The sequence below is a fragment of the Procambarus clarkii genome, chromosome 4 (assembly GCF_040958095.1).
Source record: "Procambarus clarkii isolate CNS0578487 chromosome 4, FALCON_Pclarkii_2.0, whole genome shotgun sequence".
In the NCBI taxonomy this organism is placed as follows: Eukaryota; Metazoa; Arthropoda; class Malacostraca; order Decapoda; family Cambaridae; genus Procambarus; species Procambarus clarkii.
The window spans coordinates 3,459,494-3,476,885 of record NC_091153.1 but is presented as its reverse complement, the minus strand read 5'-3'; the positions used below and the strand labels follow the sequence as shown (position 1 = coordinate 3,476,885).

The window sequence follows — 17,392 nt, the reverse complement described above, 5'->3', positions numbered from 1 at the left end:
TGTTACATTAGTGTAAGTCTACACTTTATGTTTATTTACAAACTGCAATAATTATAAATTGGCAACAATGACTAGTCTAAATGTATGTGGGCTAAACAACATATAATCTATTAAAATCTTAACACTTCAGTACAGTATTTATATTGTGTTTAATACAAAGTGATTTCAAACACTATATTCGTCTAATTTATGCACTGCCTTTGTAAATTTAATAATGTTAAACACTGAACCATTTCAGGTATAAAAACACTGAACTTGTATATTTGATACTCATAAAACGGTTCCGTTATTTTTTACCAATACAGTATACAACTATAAATGCTTTCTACCTGTTTAGTCAAAGTTCTTTGGGAGTCAAAAATTTATGGGAATGTAATCATAAGAAGATTAAATCCTATTACAGCATCAGAAATGGCACCTCCTTGGCCGAAGGAAGTTTGACATTTCAAAGGCATGAACATCACAAAGTAAGCAGCTCACACACAATCCAAATTTTAATTACTCAATGAAAATTGAGAGCTTTACAGCTCTTTATTCTTAGAACAATACCCTGTACACCACTTTACAAAATACAGTCAACTACTGTATCTCTGATTGACTTTCACAGTACAGAATACAGAATACTCTACCCAGCTTGACAGTCTCAGTATGGTGCATTATGGGTGTACTGATACCAATATTTTATATTTTTACTGATTTGGATACTCAAATTCTATAGAATGGACTGGTACTCCTATAACAATACTTAATCGATTTTTAGACATTAAAAGTTATCGGAACTTAGAGTAATATTCATAACATAACTTTCTGTTGAGTCCACTAAATGAAACTGTTTTAATTGGGCTCCCCAGCAGAGGTGACTGATTAGTAACACTCAAATAAAACTCCAGTGTTTAATTGTTTAACGTAATGAAATGCCTCCTCTTTCTGGTTGGCCACTCAATCGCTCTCTGAAGTTACAACTTGGTAATGACCCAACCTTCGAGAACATACAAGGGCCACACACAACACGACTAATATCTAGCCTCCTTAAAGATTCAATGAGGAGCTTGAGGATCAGAGCACACCAAGAAAATACCACCAGAAAGGAAATACCAGCTCCAAAACAAGCAACTGCTGGGAAAAATTTGTAACTGATGATAACAAGGCCAACACGCATATGACTAAATCACTGCTTAAATGCACTTGCCTGCCACCAGTTGGCAGCACATGCAGCCCAGGGTCTGGACCAGCCAGCCAGCCAGCATTCAAAAGCCAGGTGCTGTGACCAGAGGACACATTGCTCTGTGAAATCCTTGATTAATTTTCAGTTAAGTGCTGTTGGCCACCTCTGGAATATTTTAGTTATATTCAAGGCCATTTTCTGATATTGTTCCGTGTTTTGTTTCACAAGTGTGTTGTGCGCCGCCAACCTTGCATGTGCCGTTTTGACAGCTCATTCCATATCTTCTGGCCAGGGTTATCTTTCCTGGTAGCTAGCTTGCAGTGCTCCTGCCCCTTCAGGATTATCTTCCCTGAGGCATTCAGGTTGAGTCCTATATGAGCTTCCTCCTCTTGAGGTGTCTCACTTCTGGGGAGTGTATAGGTTGGGGCAGAAATACTCATCTAATTGTGCTTCCTTGGATCAAGCTTCAGCTCCTCGGTTTTCCTCTTAACCTTCAACCAACAAATGTACAGTACAGGTTCCCGTGTCTAACAAGCTCTATTGTATCTACATTTGAAGCTAATGTAGAGTCTGCCTCCACCACTTCATTTTACATTATTTAAAATTGTTCCCATGACAATGAAAACTTATAGTGTGTGTTTTTCTAATTTGTGTACTTTAGTTTCCATTTATGTACCCTTGTTCATGTACCATCCATTCAAAATAATGTCCTTGTCTGACCTTTCAATTTCTCTGGGATTTGTATATTTTGTAATTACATTTCCCCCAACTTTTCTGTATTCCAGTTATGAGATGTTTAATTCCTTCAGTCTTTCCTCACAGTTCATCCCTCTCGAAAGGGAAAGCTGACAGTTCACTGATGTTCACCAACCAGTAACTGGGGATCTGGTTGTAAGCCAATTTGCAGATTGTGTTCCAGAGAAAACTGGTAAGATAACCTCTGGGATGGAGAGTTCCAAGTCTGCTGACAGAAGACAAAAGTCAGAAGTTATCTGCTCCTGTACCCACTTGTGTAGTATCAAAATGTATGTAGTATCTGCCCGAAACGCTTTGTGTAATAGTGGCTTTAGGCATTGTATGTACTAGCTCTATCTATAAATCTATCAAATTTTGTAAAACCTCTTGTATGTACTTTACCTGAATAAACATTTATTTTATTATTATTTATTTAAAATACTGCCTGAAATTGTATTGATAGTGTACTGCAAAAATAGGCCAATGCAGTGTACCATCAATACTGATACATCAGTACACCTCAACATTACACCACAATACTATACCTGTGCTTGACATTCCCAGTACAGTTTCCCACTATACTGTCTGTCATGTATCGTACCATTGCTTAACATTTGTAGTACAATACACTGTTATATTGTTTGACATTCCCAGTACAGCACACACCTATACAGTAATGAAATCTTGCTCTCGATATTCTGTCATTCAACACTGTACTGTACAGTATCAGTGAAATCCAGCATGTTGGTCTGTTGGTCTGAAAGTGGTACTCATTCAATAACAGATTATTTATTCAATATACAAGCTGCACACATTATGCCCCCCCCCCCCAACACATAAGACACACACATTAGTTTTAGCAGCTTATCATGAATCATTTCTTCAATCACTATCTTCAACACCAAAACGATAACAACAGAATCTCATCCTTAGTTCTATGTTTAAATGTTTCGCCAATCTTGACTTGACAAAATTTCCTAAGGATGTTTAGATACATTGTGAAAATTCTATGTAACATATACAGTATCTAATTTATTAAATAACAGCTATTTATTTGGTGACTAGATGCAAAACTTGCAATATGTAACAATTATTTAGAGATAAAAGTGTTATTGATTGGACAGTGAACCATATACAGGATATCAGAAGACAAAAATAATGCAACAACATTATTCCAACACAAACTTTCTTTTTGTCATGCAATGTCAATCCTTTTGCTACTTGTCAACATAATTTTCAACATAGAAAAATTACATGTCATTGTGTAATTTTTATGTAACAATGGAAACCTGGCTCATTATTGCCAATAGAAACTAAGACATTACTTATTGGCCAATACACAAACTACAATCCTAGAAACTAGATTGTTTCCTTCAAGGAGTGCCGGACCAACCGGGCTGTGGTGGGTATGTGGGCCTGCGGGCCTCTCCAAGCAACAGCCTGGTGGACCACACTCTCACAAGTCAAGTCTGGCCCCGGGCCGGGCTTGGGGAGTAGAAGAACTCCCAGAACCCCATCAACCAGGTATCAATCCCTTATATCATTCCCTAAGCCCCAACATTGCCTACTGAAGATGCTGACAAGTGTATTGCACAAAATATATAATTACATATTTACGAGTTACAAATCAAGCGTATCTAATGTGAAAGAGTATCTAATTACCATGTAGAAATATGAGTGAAACTTAATAGGTATTTTGTACCTCCTGCCAACCACAGTTGCCTTTGGTCTGAAAAAATGGCATTAACTTGAGTGGCAGGAACAATCACTAACACCGACGACAACTTATTTGGTCTTGGGCCGTACACTTTTCTCTTCACTCTCCACAAACCATTCCAGGCCATCATATGGCAAAGGGGAGGAGAGTGTAGGGAACACCCATGTCAAGTACCACCGCTCTCCTAAAGTCACCTGTAACACAAAATACAAACATCAAAACATGTTTGGAATGTGAATGTATCAATACAACATAGTTTCTACATCATGGACTCAGGCTAAATACATCTGTCATTTAAAAATACTGTACTAAATTATGTGATATTAGAACTAAAATATATCAGTAGGCAAATTACAGCCACAAAGCCATTCTTGTAGGAGAGAAAGTTTGTAGGAGCCAAGAGGAGGATTCGAACCTGCAGCCTGGGTACCCCCCAAGCACACGCCTTAGACCACTACACCACGACATGGTAAAAACAATGCAACCTGGGATTCAACCGAATCTAGGACCCCTAGAGGATTCAGTTGAATCCTCTAGCAGTTTAAGGTGTGTAACAGTCTAAGGCATGTGCTTGGGCATACCCAGTGCACAGGTTCAAATCCTCCTCCTGGCCCTTATTGATTTTCTTACTTATAAGGCATAACTCAAGTCATCAAAATACCCATCTTACCTTAATGTTCTGCTCTCTGCCATAATCATATTTCTGTCCTTTCTGATCGTTAATTTCACGAGTGGTTGTGTTTGTCACCAGCAGTCCCGTATAGTAGTACATAAGGACGGTCATGAAGAGAAAGCCAATGATATTTATGGAAAAGAGGAAGGCAAACAATGTACCCATCGATGGTTCCATCACGAGCCAGATGCCAGGTAACATGAGACGGACCATCGCCCACAAGTTGAATCCACCTGCAAAATGGCCAGTGGTTAAAGTAACCAGATTATCTTCCAGTTCAAAGCAGGACATCATTTTTATAATGAAAATACAGTGAAGGATTTGCTCATTTATGGAGTACAGTATCTCAGCAAAAAGATTCATACTGTTTATCATTTACTGTAACGTTGCCTGAAACGCTATACGTACTAGTGGCTTTAGGTATTGTATGTACTATCTCTATCTTTAAATCCAACATTATGTATGCAACTCAATGTATGTACCTTTACCTGAATAAAAAATCTAAATCTAAAATCTAACAAGTACTGTATTGCTAAAACAATATTATGTACTGAACACTAATATATTACATTTCCTAATAAGTGGATCAATAGCTAAGTCCTTTACATCAATAAACAAATTCCAGTAATTTAACAGTATATCATCCACAATAAGAATACGATTATGTACAAAAAATATTTAAATGCAATACAGTACTATATATGAAACTAAAGGCATAAGACAATATTGTGTAATGCCTCCCTGTCTCTTCAAAAGAAAAAATAAATAAATTCAAATGTTAAATGTAATGAAGCAACCTCTTTCTGGTGGCTCCTCACACCAGGCATTTGAGTCATTAAAAGCCTAATGGAGATGGCTTTTAAAGAATCTCAAGGACCTAGTGCAATTCGATATGTATCCAGCTATCCAAGGCTGCTAGCAACAGAGAGCCAGGGATGGAGTCCTTCCAGATAAATTATACATTCATCTCTTAAATAATCTACAATTACATAAATTTATTAATCTTTTTATTTACTACATGTCAAATAAAATGATCATATTAGGTATCCTTCAACTCACCTACATATGGCCAGATGAAAAAGGCATTCAAACAAGAGCAGTACAGTGTTGATACCCACATAAGGAAGAGGAATATATAAAAATATCTGTGGTTTCGGAGCCCCACACAACAACCAGCAAAGACACAGTGATGCTCCTTCTTCAAGACACAAACGTTACAGGTGATGCAGTGGCGGGAGCGGGGTGGTGCCGTGCTTTCGCATGTAGCGCACACGTGCCACCCGGGAGGCACCTGCAAAATGTTTATTAGAGAACTAAGTCTGATAGAAATGATCCCGATATGAAAAATAACAGTTAAATGAAGATAACTCTTTCACTTATTGCGAGAGAGGAAATCTGACTAATTGCCAAATTAATTTAATTCTCAATGATTAGTGTTAACAAATATTATACAGCAATAGCAATGCTTGAAATTGATCAAATAGTTTCAGCAAGAGACCCCCCTAAGTTACAGAAGATTGATTTACAAACCTGTGACGGCAGTAGTAAACCTTGTGTTGATGTGTCAACAGCAATAATTGCCATAAAATTACCAATAATGTTAATGACGAAATACGTTCCAAGAATAGTATGGAGAAAATTGAGAACTCTGTTATACACGGTGGGAGCCACAACATAGATCTGGAGAAAGAAAATTTATTCAGTTGTTTTCATAATTATGGTACACAAATTTTCATTATTAATTTACTTACATCTTATTTATATATAAAAACAAAATCAAGTATAATATCTGTATATTTTGCATTGCTGACTTTCCTATTTACATTACTCTTCATATTCTGTACATATTCTTTATATTGTATCTATTTTTGGACAGAGAAATTACATCTTTTACATATATTAGGTAATGTCACTGGTTCTTGGCCACCAAACAAAAAACTTGAGCACCTACATTACTGAATAAAATTAAACTCTAAAAATGTAAGAAACTTTCCAAATATCCATATACTGTACTGTACAACATCTTGATATACGAAAGATATCGAAAACAAAACTGGAATAAAATTTAGAACCTTGATTTCCCCAACTAAGTACATCTTATTTTTTTTTAAATCTGTATCTGGCCATTTATGAAAATAAAGTTATTGCCATTTAATAGACAGAAAATTGCTTTAAATATTAGTTTACTGGAAATTCCTAGTTACAAAATGAAAAGACGACACTGATCTATATGATGACACCAAAGACTTTTCTATAACACTGAAGTAGGCCCAAGATATTCACAAATTCTAAAGCACAATTTCACAGAAATGCAGTTTATTTTTTTAACTCGGATATGGTTATCTGGGAACCATATTCCTACTCGCGACTACATCTATACAGTAATAGATGTACAATCTCATCTGATGTGAGTAATCTCATCTGACGTGATAATCCTCCTCCTCCCTTAGGAAGGAGGAGGATGAGGAAACCGGCTTACACTTTAGGCCAGAAGAGTGACTTAAGCTATCCTGCCAAGCCCTTCCTGCACGCCAACTTCCACCCTCAAAAGAATGTAGTTCCCTCCACTCAAGTCATTATATTCTCCAATGTTTACATAATTTAACTAAAGGAAGACCCTACTGTCATTACAAACGTCTAAATTATAACCAAGAACATCAAATAAACATGAATCTTGTCTCATTGCTTCACCACAAGCTCTCATCTAACACTTTTAGGAACAGGTAAAAAAACAAACTGCATAAATGCAAACTTGTGCATTTGGATATGTACAAATTAGAAACCAACTGTAGGTCTCAAACATGAGAGACCAAAACACACATTCAGACAGTATCACTTACAATTCCCCCAATGCATTAAAGTTTTAAGGTCTTGTATCAATTTAGTTTTAAACATTGATAAGCTATATAATTTTGTAAAGACCCCAGTGTCAATGTGACTAGTCTAAATTCTGACAATGCTTATACGAACGTATAGGTATAAAATATCTACAGCACTTAAAATTCATACCTCAAACCAATATACAGCTGGAATGGCAAATGACATGAACATCATGGCACTAAAGTCCGTAAAAGTACGAGGCACTAGCCTTTTCCGTATTCTTATGTTATACACCATGGTATCCTGAGGAAAAAGATTAAATAGCATCAGGTTAATGCAACATTAAAGTATCTTGTATCACAGTAAGCAATGTCTGAATGAGCATAAAGGAAAATAAATATACAACATTAATACAATATTGAATACTTCATCTCCACATCTCAATCAACTCAAGATAACCTCAAGATAACCACATGCGTCTACAGTAAATGTTTTCTACATGCAGTATATAAATTATTAAATGAATAGGCCTGCACGCAGTAAAGTTTGTTCTCACCTTCATCCCCACAATGTGTCAAAAAGAAGTAAGATGATGAAAAATGCTGTGTGTGTGTGTGTGTGTGTGTGTGTGTGTGTGTGTGTGTGTGTGTGTGTGTGTGTGTGTGTGTGTGTGTGTGTGTGTGTGTGTATGTATATATGTGTGTGTGTATTATATATATATATATATATATATATATATATATATATATATATATATATATATATATATATATATATATATATATAACTTGCATTTCAGTTGCATATTGTCCTGGGGACCATTCAGGCTTGTTCGCATATATATATATATATATATATATATAAATGTCGTACCTAGTAGCCAGAACGCACTTCTCAGCCTACTATGCAAGGCCCGATTTGCCTAATAAGCCAAGTTTTCATGAATTAATTGTTTTTCGACTACCTAACCTACCTAACCTAACCTAACCTAACTTTTTCGGCTACCTAACCAAACCTAACCTATAAAGATAGGTTAGGTTAGGTTAGGTAGGGTTGGTTAGGTTTGGTCATATATCTACGTTAATTTTAACTCCAATAAAAAAAATTGACCTCATACATAATGAAATGGGTAGCTTTATCATTTCATAAGAAAAAAATTAGAAAAAATATATTAATTCAGGAAAACTTGGCTTATTAGGCAAATCGGGCCTTGAATAGTAGGCCAAAAAGTGAGTTCTGGCTACTAGGTACGACATATATATATATATATATTGTGACGGTAACGCGTTGGTGTTCGGCTGTTTAAGGCTAGGGGTATGGCCTCGTCACATAGTTATAAAAAAAAATAGAAAAAACTGGAACTTCGTCTGTGGTAAGGTAAGGAGAAGACACACAAAACACAAGTAAACTTTAACAATGAAATTTTAATTACGTTAATTAAAACAAAACATGAATAAAATGCACAAACAAATTCTTATAATAAAATCAATCAAAATAATAAGAATACTTAAATGACACAATGAAAAGTTACGTTAAGACAAAATAACAAGAAGTGCAATATACAAGTAAATGGGAGGTGCTGGAATATTGGCTTAAGCTACCACTTCCCTCAGTACACGCTAGCGTCTAGCCGGGAGGAGTGGTAACAACGAGAGCACTGAACATTCTGAGGTAGGAGGTTGGGGCGACCCCAGACATCAAGTAGTATGGGGGGGCGAGTGCAGGTGCAGCCAGACCGGCGACCAATCAGCGGAGCCGGTAGCGATCAACATGTAGTTTGGTGGTTTGAGTCCGAACAGGTGGCTGGCTGCATATGTTTTGCTCACCCTGGCAAGCCTTGCTGGTGTTGTTGTTGTTGGACATGTCTTCCATAGTCGTTTTATATAACCACAACGACGTAATTGTGGAGGGAAGAGCAGGCTCAATCTCTTGAAGGAGATTATCGTCACAACTCTCCCCCGAAGCCTGCGGTTCTGGAAGAAGTACGTCGTTATGTGGTGGAGTAATGGATGGAGTCGCTTCTACTTCATAAACTCTGGAGAGATCATGGGCTAAGATGTTGTCAGACTCTTGGTATAGCGTGTCTCCAGGTTGAATTTCTGCAGGTAGCAAGCCCATAGTAGAAGACGTTGAGATGAGAAGTGGGCGTGCTGCAGGAGGTGTAGGGTGGTGTGGTCCGTGTTGATGGTGGACCGAGCACTTTTCAGGGGTGGAGTGAAGTGCTGAAGCTTCAGGATGAGGAAGAGTAGCTCCTTGCCAATTGTTCCGTCGTTCCTTGTAGCAGTAGTCGCTGACAGGTGTATTCTTCTCGCCTCGTTGCTGCATCACGACACCACCATCGTCGGTACCATTGGCGTCGACATGGAGGATGAAGGGCTTATCTGACGAGGTGAGAGTGGAATTAGAAGAGGGCATAGGAGCACGATTATTATCCTGAAAGCATTTGGGAAAATCATTAAGGATTTCGGAATTAGAAAGCGCTGACTCCTTGTCAGTGCTTTCGGGAGGAGAAGCTGGGAAGGTCTCACTGTGGATGTAGGGTTCTGTGAATGTGGAATAGTTAGTCAAGACAGTGGGAGGAGTACCATTATATTGCTTCAGGAGGTTGACGTGGCACAGCTGGGTCTTCCGCCGCCTATCTGGAGTCTCTATGACGTAAGTGTTGTTGCTTCTGCACTCTTTGACGCAGTAGGGTCCTGAAAATCGGTTTTGTAAAGGTGAACCTGGGATAGGGAAATAGGCAAGGACGAAGTCTCCCGGCTTGAATTTTCTTACTTTGCTGGTCTGGTCGTAATGAGTCTTCATTCTCACCTGGGCTTTCAATAGATTATCATGGGCAAAGCGGTGGACTCTCTCTAGAATGTGTTGAAGGTTTTGAAGAAACTGGGGCACATTCTGATGCTCACTGAAGGTGGCATCTCTGAGAGAGTCTTTGAAAGCCTTAAGGGGAGTACGGCACTTACGGCCGTAGAGCATCTCATAAGGAGATACTCCTAGGGACTCATTGGGGAGACTTCTGAAAATACACATTATTAGGTCAATCTGCTTATCCCAATCCTTTGAGGTTTCACTACAAAACTTTTTCAAGAGTGCTTTGATGGTCTGATGACTACGTTCAAGAGAACCCTGTGAAGCAGGATGATAGGGGCTGGACAATACCTGTTTGATGTTGAACTCCTCCAGTGTCCTTTTGAAGAGATCACTGGTGAAGTTGGTGCCACAGTCACTTTGAATCTCCCTGGGAAATCCGTATTGAGTGAAGATCTTCAATAGATGTTTTATAACCGTAGCAGCCGTGATGTTCTTCACTGGAACTGCTATGGGAAATCTGGTGGTAGGACACAGGATGGTTAGGATGTAGGCGTTACCTGAACTGGTCCGAGGTAAAGGACAAACACAGTCTATTATGAGTCTGTGGAAAGGTTCCGCAGGCACCTGTATGGGAATCAGTGGTGCTCTGGGAATGGAGACGTTCGGTTTGCCTGCCATCTGACATGTATGACACTGTCTTACGTACTGTTTGACGTTATTTACCATACCTGGCCAGTAGTAGTCTTGACGAATCCCATGGTAAGTCTTGTTGAAGTCGTAGTGGGAGAATGCTCCGTGGGCCAGGTGTAGAATAGTGGGCCGCAGGCTGGTGGGAATCACAAGTTGTTCGATGTTGGCCCAATCGTCCTCCTCCTTCAGTTTACTGGGTCTATATCTGCGGTAGAGCAAGTCGTTCTCTAGGAAGAACCCAGGAATACTGTCGGGTTGAGTCTCAGCCTGGAAAAACAATGGTGTTAAAGTAAGATCTTCCCTCTGCAACTTACGGAACTCCAACTTGGTCAGATGCGGGGGGAGTTTCTGAGGGTCTTGAGGGACAGCGGTAGCAGTAGAGTCAGCTGGCTGTGGACGTGCGGCTTGTGCACGGGTGGTCACGAGAACCGGAGGAGAAACTTCATCACTCTCTTGAACCTCTGCTGGAACATACTCAAGAATAGGGTTTATTGGCACAGAGTTACACACCTGGGGTTTGTCCATGACGATCAGGTTGGTCGGTTGCAGGTCTTCTGCCAAGTCGTTGCCTAGGAGAAGTTGCACTCCAGGCATGGGAAAAGGCTTTTCCCTGACGGCGACTTGGACTTCCCCGTTCACGTAGGGACAATCCAGGTGGACTCTGGCGAGAGGGTATGGAGTGGTAGCAGTGAGGTCAGTGATGAAGACTGTTTCCCCGGTGTAGACTATGTTGGGCACAGCCGATTTCAAGATGATCGATTGTAGAGCCGCTGTGTCCCTCAAGATCTTCAATTTGAAACGTCCCTCCGGATTTGAACCGTTGGCAGAGACAGTTCCAGTATACAGGTGGTTACTGAAAAGAGAAAGATCATTAACATCAACACCAACATTCATCACAGGCTTACCGGACTTAGGAGGAGTTGGTTTGGGTCGTTGTTGGTCAGTGGTTCCCTTGTATTGAGACTTACCACACTTGTCTATGGTATGTCCATAGAGTCTACAATACTTGCAGTACAGTTGTGAACCAGCTTGATCGGGGCTCACCTTCTCGTAACTGTACCACGACTTCTTACTGGAGGATGGTTCGGGTGTCAGCCGGTGGATGAGGCTGTAAGTGTCAGCCGACTTAGCACACTTCAGGTAGTCGGTTTCTTCTTTATCTGCTAAGTAGAGGCGGACAGGAGGTGGCACACGTCTCAAGAATTCTTCAACAAGCATCAGGTTGACGAGTTCTGTAAAAGTAGAGACATGTGCTGCTTCCAGCCATTTCATGAAATACCTCCGTTTCGTGTTAGCAAACTCAAGGAAGGTAGTGGTACTTGCCTTCAGGTGGTCACGGAATTTCCTTCTATAACTTTCTGTGGAAAGTAGGTAGGCGTCCAACACTGCTTGTTTCAGAGTGTAGTAGTCATTCTCAGACGCCAAAGTACTGAGTGTGACTGCAGCTCTACCTGTAAGATGGACTCTGAGAAGTGTGGCCCATTGGTCGACAGGCCAACTGAGTTGATTAGCAAGGGTTTCAAAGGTGGTGAAAAACACATCAACTTCTGCTTCTACAAAGGATGGCATTAACTTACTTGCATGTGATATATTAAAACTGACGGGAAGATTGGCAGTAGCTTGCTGGCGTTGAGTGAAGTGTGAAGTTTCCAAGGCGATTTCGCGTTGACGACACTCTAGAGCCAGAGTCGCTTGTTGCTTGTCATGTTCGCGTTGTATTTCCAACTCGCGTTGTTTTGTTTCAAGCTGTACTCTCTCACGTTCATGGAGCAAGGCGACCTCACGTTCGTGGAGGGCGAGTCCACGTTCGTGTTCTTCTCTCCTCAAAGCAGCTTCGCGTTCTCCGAGGGTGATTTCTCGTTCTTGTTCTTCCCTCCTCAAAGCAGCTTCGCGTTCTTGTTCTTCCCTCCGTATGGCAGCTGCTTCTCTTTGCTGCTCACGTTCAATCTTGGCCAGCTCTAGTTTAAGTTTCATCGTTGCCAAGTCAGTTTTCTCTGCAATATAGTAAGTTTCATGAGTTTCAGAGTCTATCTTACCTTGCTCTAAATAGTAATCCAGCAACAGGTTGTGTAGGTCATTTTTGTTGGCTTGGTAGGGAACTTCTAGTTGATACTCATGTGCAAGAGTTTGTAATTCAGTCCTCTTGGCACGACTTAAAGTCCCTATTTCACCTGCTGGATTTGCACGGAAAGTTTGGAGACGAAACATGGTGAAATTAGCAAATAAAGGTACACGAATATTCAATAGTGAAATGTCAGAAACAGGACAACGTGGCAACTGGTACCTATCCTGTGTGATCTTTAACAATTAACGTTAAGTGAAAGATATTAAATGATTAAATTAAATCAAGGGCGCAGGAAATCTTGTACCCGGTACTCATGTAAGAGAGTAAGGGCAAGAAAATCCTACTAACAAATGAAACAAAGTTTCGAAAACAAATGAAACAGTTAAATGCTTCAAAAGTAAAATTGGTAGTCCAAGGATGTAGGCATACCTTGCCAAGTCTCTATAGGACATAAAGCAAGTTTTTCCTACTGAATTTAATATGATACTTACAGAATTAGCGAACTTTTGTGCTCTGAAAAAATAAGCTAATTCCCTACCGTTGTATGTATCATCATCTCTGACTGACGTGTAGGGGTGCGAGGTGTCAACTTGTGACGAGAACTGCTGCTGAGGTCCCAATTCAGCAACTAAAGTTCGAGCTAGAGGAACTATGGCCCTCTTTGTCCTCCTACAGTCAGATTGCAGAAGATTGGGTACTCTTGACCCGGGGCAGACCACAGTACCAGGGTACCAATATGATGATCTGTCAGAATGAGAAATATTCAAGGGACATAGATGGTAAATACGAGTAATAACAAGGAGGGAGAGATGACCAATTAAGAGTATGACTGAGGCCTACAGTCACCACGTAATCCAAAGTTGTCTCACCTTCACTATATGTTACTCTCGTAATGCACAATACACCGCACCTTATAAAAAATGAAATTGAATATGAAAAATAGTAAAGCTACGTTAACAAAGTTAAATACGCTTACCATAAATTACCACTTGGCACCAGTACCTGAGTGAAGCTCCTAGGACAGGCCCCAATATAACTTGTGACGGTAACGCGTTGGTGTTCGGCTGTTTAAGGCTAGGGGTATGGCCTCGTCACATAGTTATAAAAAAAAATAGAAAAAACTGGAACTTCGTCTGTGGTAAGGTAAGGAGAAGACACACAAAACACAAGTAAACTTTAACAATGAAATTTTAATTACGTTAATTAAATCAAAACATGAATAAAATGCACAAACAAATTCTTATAATAAAATCAATCAAAATAATAAGAATACTTAAATGACACAATGAAAAGTTACGTTAAGACAAAATAACAAGAAGTGCAATATACAAGTAAATGGGAGGTGCTGGAATATTGGCTTAAGCTACCACTTCCCTCAGTACACGCTAGCGTCTAGCCGGGAGGAGTGGTAACAACGAGAGCACTGAACATTCTGAGGTAGGAGGTTGGGGCGACCCCAGACATCAAGTAGTATGGGGGGGCGAGTGCAGGTGCAGCCAGACCGGCGACCAATCAGCGGAGCCGGTAGCGATCAACATGTAGTTTGGTGGTTTGAGTCCGAACAGGTGGCTGGCTGCATATGTTTTGCTCACCCTGGCAAGCCTTGCTGGTGTTGTTGTTGTTGGACATGTCTTCCATAGTCGTTTTATATAACCACAACGACGTAATTGTGGAGGGAAGAGCAGGCTCAATCTCTTGAAGGAGATTATCGTCACAATATATATATATATATATATATATATATATGTCGTACCTAGTAGCCAGAACTCACTTCTCAGCCTACTATGCAAGGCCAAATTTGCCTAGTAAGCCAAGTTTTCATGAATTAATTGTTTTTCGACTACCTAACCTACCTAACCTAACCTAACCTAACTTTTTCGGCTACCTAACCAAACCTAACCTATAAAGATAGGTTAGGTTAGGTTAGGTAGGGTTGGTTAGGTTCGGTCATATATCTACGTTAATTTTAACTCCAATAAAAAAAAATTGACCTCATACATAATGAAATGGGTAGCTTTATCATTTCATAAGAAAAAAATTTGAAAAAATATATTAATTCAGGAAAACTTGGCTTATTAGGCAAATCGGGCCTTGAATAGTAGGCCAAAAAGTGAGTTCTGGCTACTAGGTACGACATATATATATATATATATATATATATATATATATATATATATATATATATATATATATATATATATATGTATGTATGTATGTATGTATGTATGTATGTATATATGTATGTATATATGTATGTATGTATGTATGTATGTATGTATGTATGTATGTATGTATGTATGTATGTATGTACGTATGTATGTATGTATGTATGTATGTTCTAATATATAATAATTTTGTTGCATTTGTTTAGCTTCAGACACATGCATGTTATAAATGTGTGTTAAAAAGTCCAGCACAATTAAGGACAAAGATTCACTTACAATTAATGTGTCAAGTTTGGAGACACACAAATTTGAGTGCAAGTAGTATGGCAAATATTTTGGTCTAAAGGGTAGAGGCCCAGTTATTGATCTGAGGCAAAGTGAAACTTCTATCATTATACTGTCAAGCATATATTCAAAGAATATTTGAATAGACACATCTATGGATCATCAAATAAGATCAGCAGACTCCTTGATATAAGTCTACTACGTATGAATACACTCTGGCTTCCTGTCCCCCCCCGACACAATGAATTATCAAATATTATTTACTTCAATGCTAGACCAAACTTCTTGTGTGACTGAGAAGATAGTTAAGAACTCATACAACATAACCTCTCACTCTAAATAACAAAGCAATTCTACCATATACAGGTAGGTTTATACTGCATTATAAACTGTTAAATAATATAGTGTTCTAATATATATAACTAAACATTTAACATTATAATCTGGCAGCATACAACAAAGCCAGAAAAACTGTATAATCTTTTGGGGAATTGGTTTCATTTCCAGACAAAAAATATATTTCCCAGTTGTCATGCTGAAAGCAGCTATCTGCACATGATAAGATTTGGGTGTGTGAGTGGACAGGTTAGATAAGGATGTATCTAATAAGAGTTCTCTAGTTTCTGTACGTTATAAATTAAAGTTAAATACTGTAATAGTTAGGTTCATTAACATTAGGTCATTGTATTAAGAAAAATCAATGTTAAAGTAATTTAAGTATGGTCTAGTTAGCTTGTATAAAATTGTTACAGTGGGCCAAATTTTGTCCTCTGATGTCCACTACTAGAGATAGCTCTCCTAATCTTAAGAGATTTTAGGGTCATTGTTGATACACCGAGCTCGTGTGACTACCTCAACACACAGGGACTTTGCTGAAGCTTTCGATGAAAGCTATAGAAAAGCTATAGGAAAAAGCTATAGATGAAAGCTATATTTGATTTTTCCCACATGAAAGACTGGCACATGGAAATTACAGGCACATGAAACAAATGGTAGAATATTGGAATAGATAAAGCAATGATTAAAACAATGAGAGGAAAGGGTTATGCCGAATGGAAATGAATCTGACTGGAGAAATGTGATGAATGGGGTGCCACAGGGCTCCATTTTGGGGCCAATCCTTTTTTCATCATATACACCAATGACATAGATGAGAATACTGCAAACCACACCATCAAATTTGTAGACAACACTTAAGATTTATGGTAAAGTAGGAAGTGAAAATGATATTGAGGCCCTGCAAGGAGATCTATCTACATGAACTCCACAAATGGTCTGAAGACTTGACAAATGCTTTGCAATATCGACAAATGAAGACCTTGCATGTGAGGAACTGTACAAGGGTCTAATCCCTTACCACTATACCTTTCTCACCATACAGATATGATAATGCACAAAGAAATGACATTAAAAACACATTTTCTCATTACTATCAATGATAAAATCAGTAGGAACCATGGGGATTCGAACCTGCACATTTCAGATATCATAGTGCTAGAATAAACTATATATGGGGAGGAGGGAGGATTTTACCTTGAACAAGCCGCTGGCTTGCAGTCCTCGTCGAGGCCACTCGAGTCAGTGGTCCACAGGTAAATTCAGGTAAAGCCCCCAGCCGTCACTCACAAGCCAGGGGTCTCCTCACCTCATGTACTGGGTGACAGCGGCTGGCGGCCCTCAGGGAGTGGTCACGGGTCGATGTTACGGGTTTGAGTGGCCTTAACACACCTCTATCAATATTTAATCCACTCCGACCAGCCTCCTGCCTCCCTCCTCCTGCTGCTGCTGCTCTGCTGACAGCCTCCAGCAGGGTTGCCAGCTCCGAATTACTGAAAGTAGCGAGCTGGCGCTCTGAAAGTAGCGAATTGGTAATCAAGTCAACATACTTCAGCCACGTTATTGTGACTCATCGCCTGCAAAAAGTTCCAAGCAGCACGAGCTATTGTGAGCCCGTAGTGGACTAGGCACAGGAGCTGGGCTGTAACTGCTTATTTGTGATTGATTGATGAAGATTAAGCCACCCAAGAGGTGGCACGGGCATGAATAGCCCATAAGCCCAATAGCCCTACCAATTTGTTGTCAACTACCATTTTAAGCTGTCATTGCAATCAATCTTAGCTACCTATGTGCTTTAATATACTGTACCTACAATTTTCTCTCATCTTTTTTTTTTTTTTCATTTCATGTAATCTGTTATCATTTTTTTGTCTATAAATTTTGCAAGTATTTACCTCCTTAAAATTTTCTTAGATTAAGGACCTGCCCG

The 17,392-nt window shown here is 39.3% G+C and overlaps 1 protein-coding gene across 2 annotated transcripts; it reads right to left on the bottom strand.

The window, feature by feature from the left end:
* LOC123751943 (probable palmitoyltransferase ZDHHC24) lies at positions 1-16,965 on the bottom strand. 2 transcript variants are annotated; one of them, XM_045734021.2, is made up of 6 exons: positions 16,772-16,965; positions 7,300-7,413; positions 5,821-5,970; positions 5,350-5,581; positions 4,288-4,523; positions 1-3,811 (listed from the first exon to the last, which is right to left on the bottom strand). In XM_045734021.2, exons 2-6 carry the CDS (start codon positions 7,405-7,407, stop codon positions 3,686-3,688), a joined length of 852 nt encoding a protein of 283 aa, XP_045589977.1. In that variant the 5' UTR covers positions 7,408-7,413; positions 16,772-16,965; the 3' UTR covers positions 1-3,685. The 2 variants fall into 2 exon arrangements, with proteins under 2 accessions (XP_045589977.1, XP_045589971.1); XM_045734015.2 differs by having other exon boundaries at positions 16,660-16,943.
* Positions 16,966-17,392: the final 427 nt, after the last annotated feature.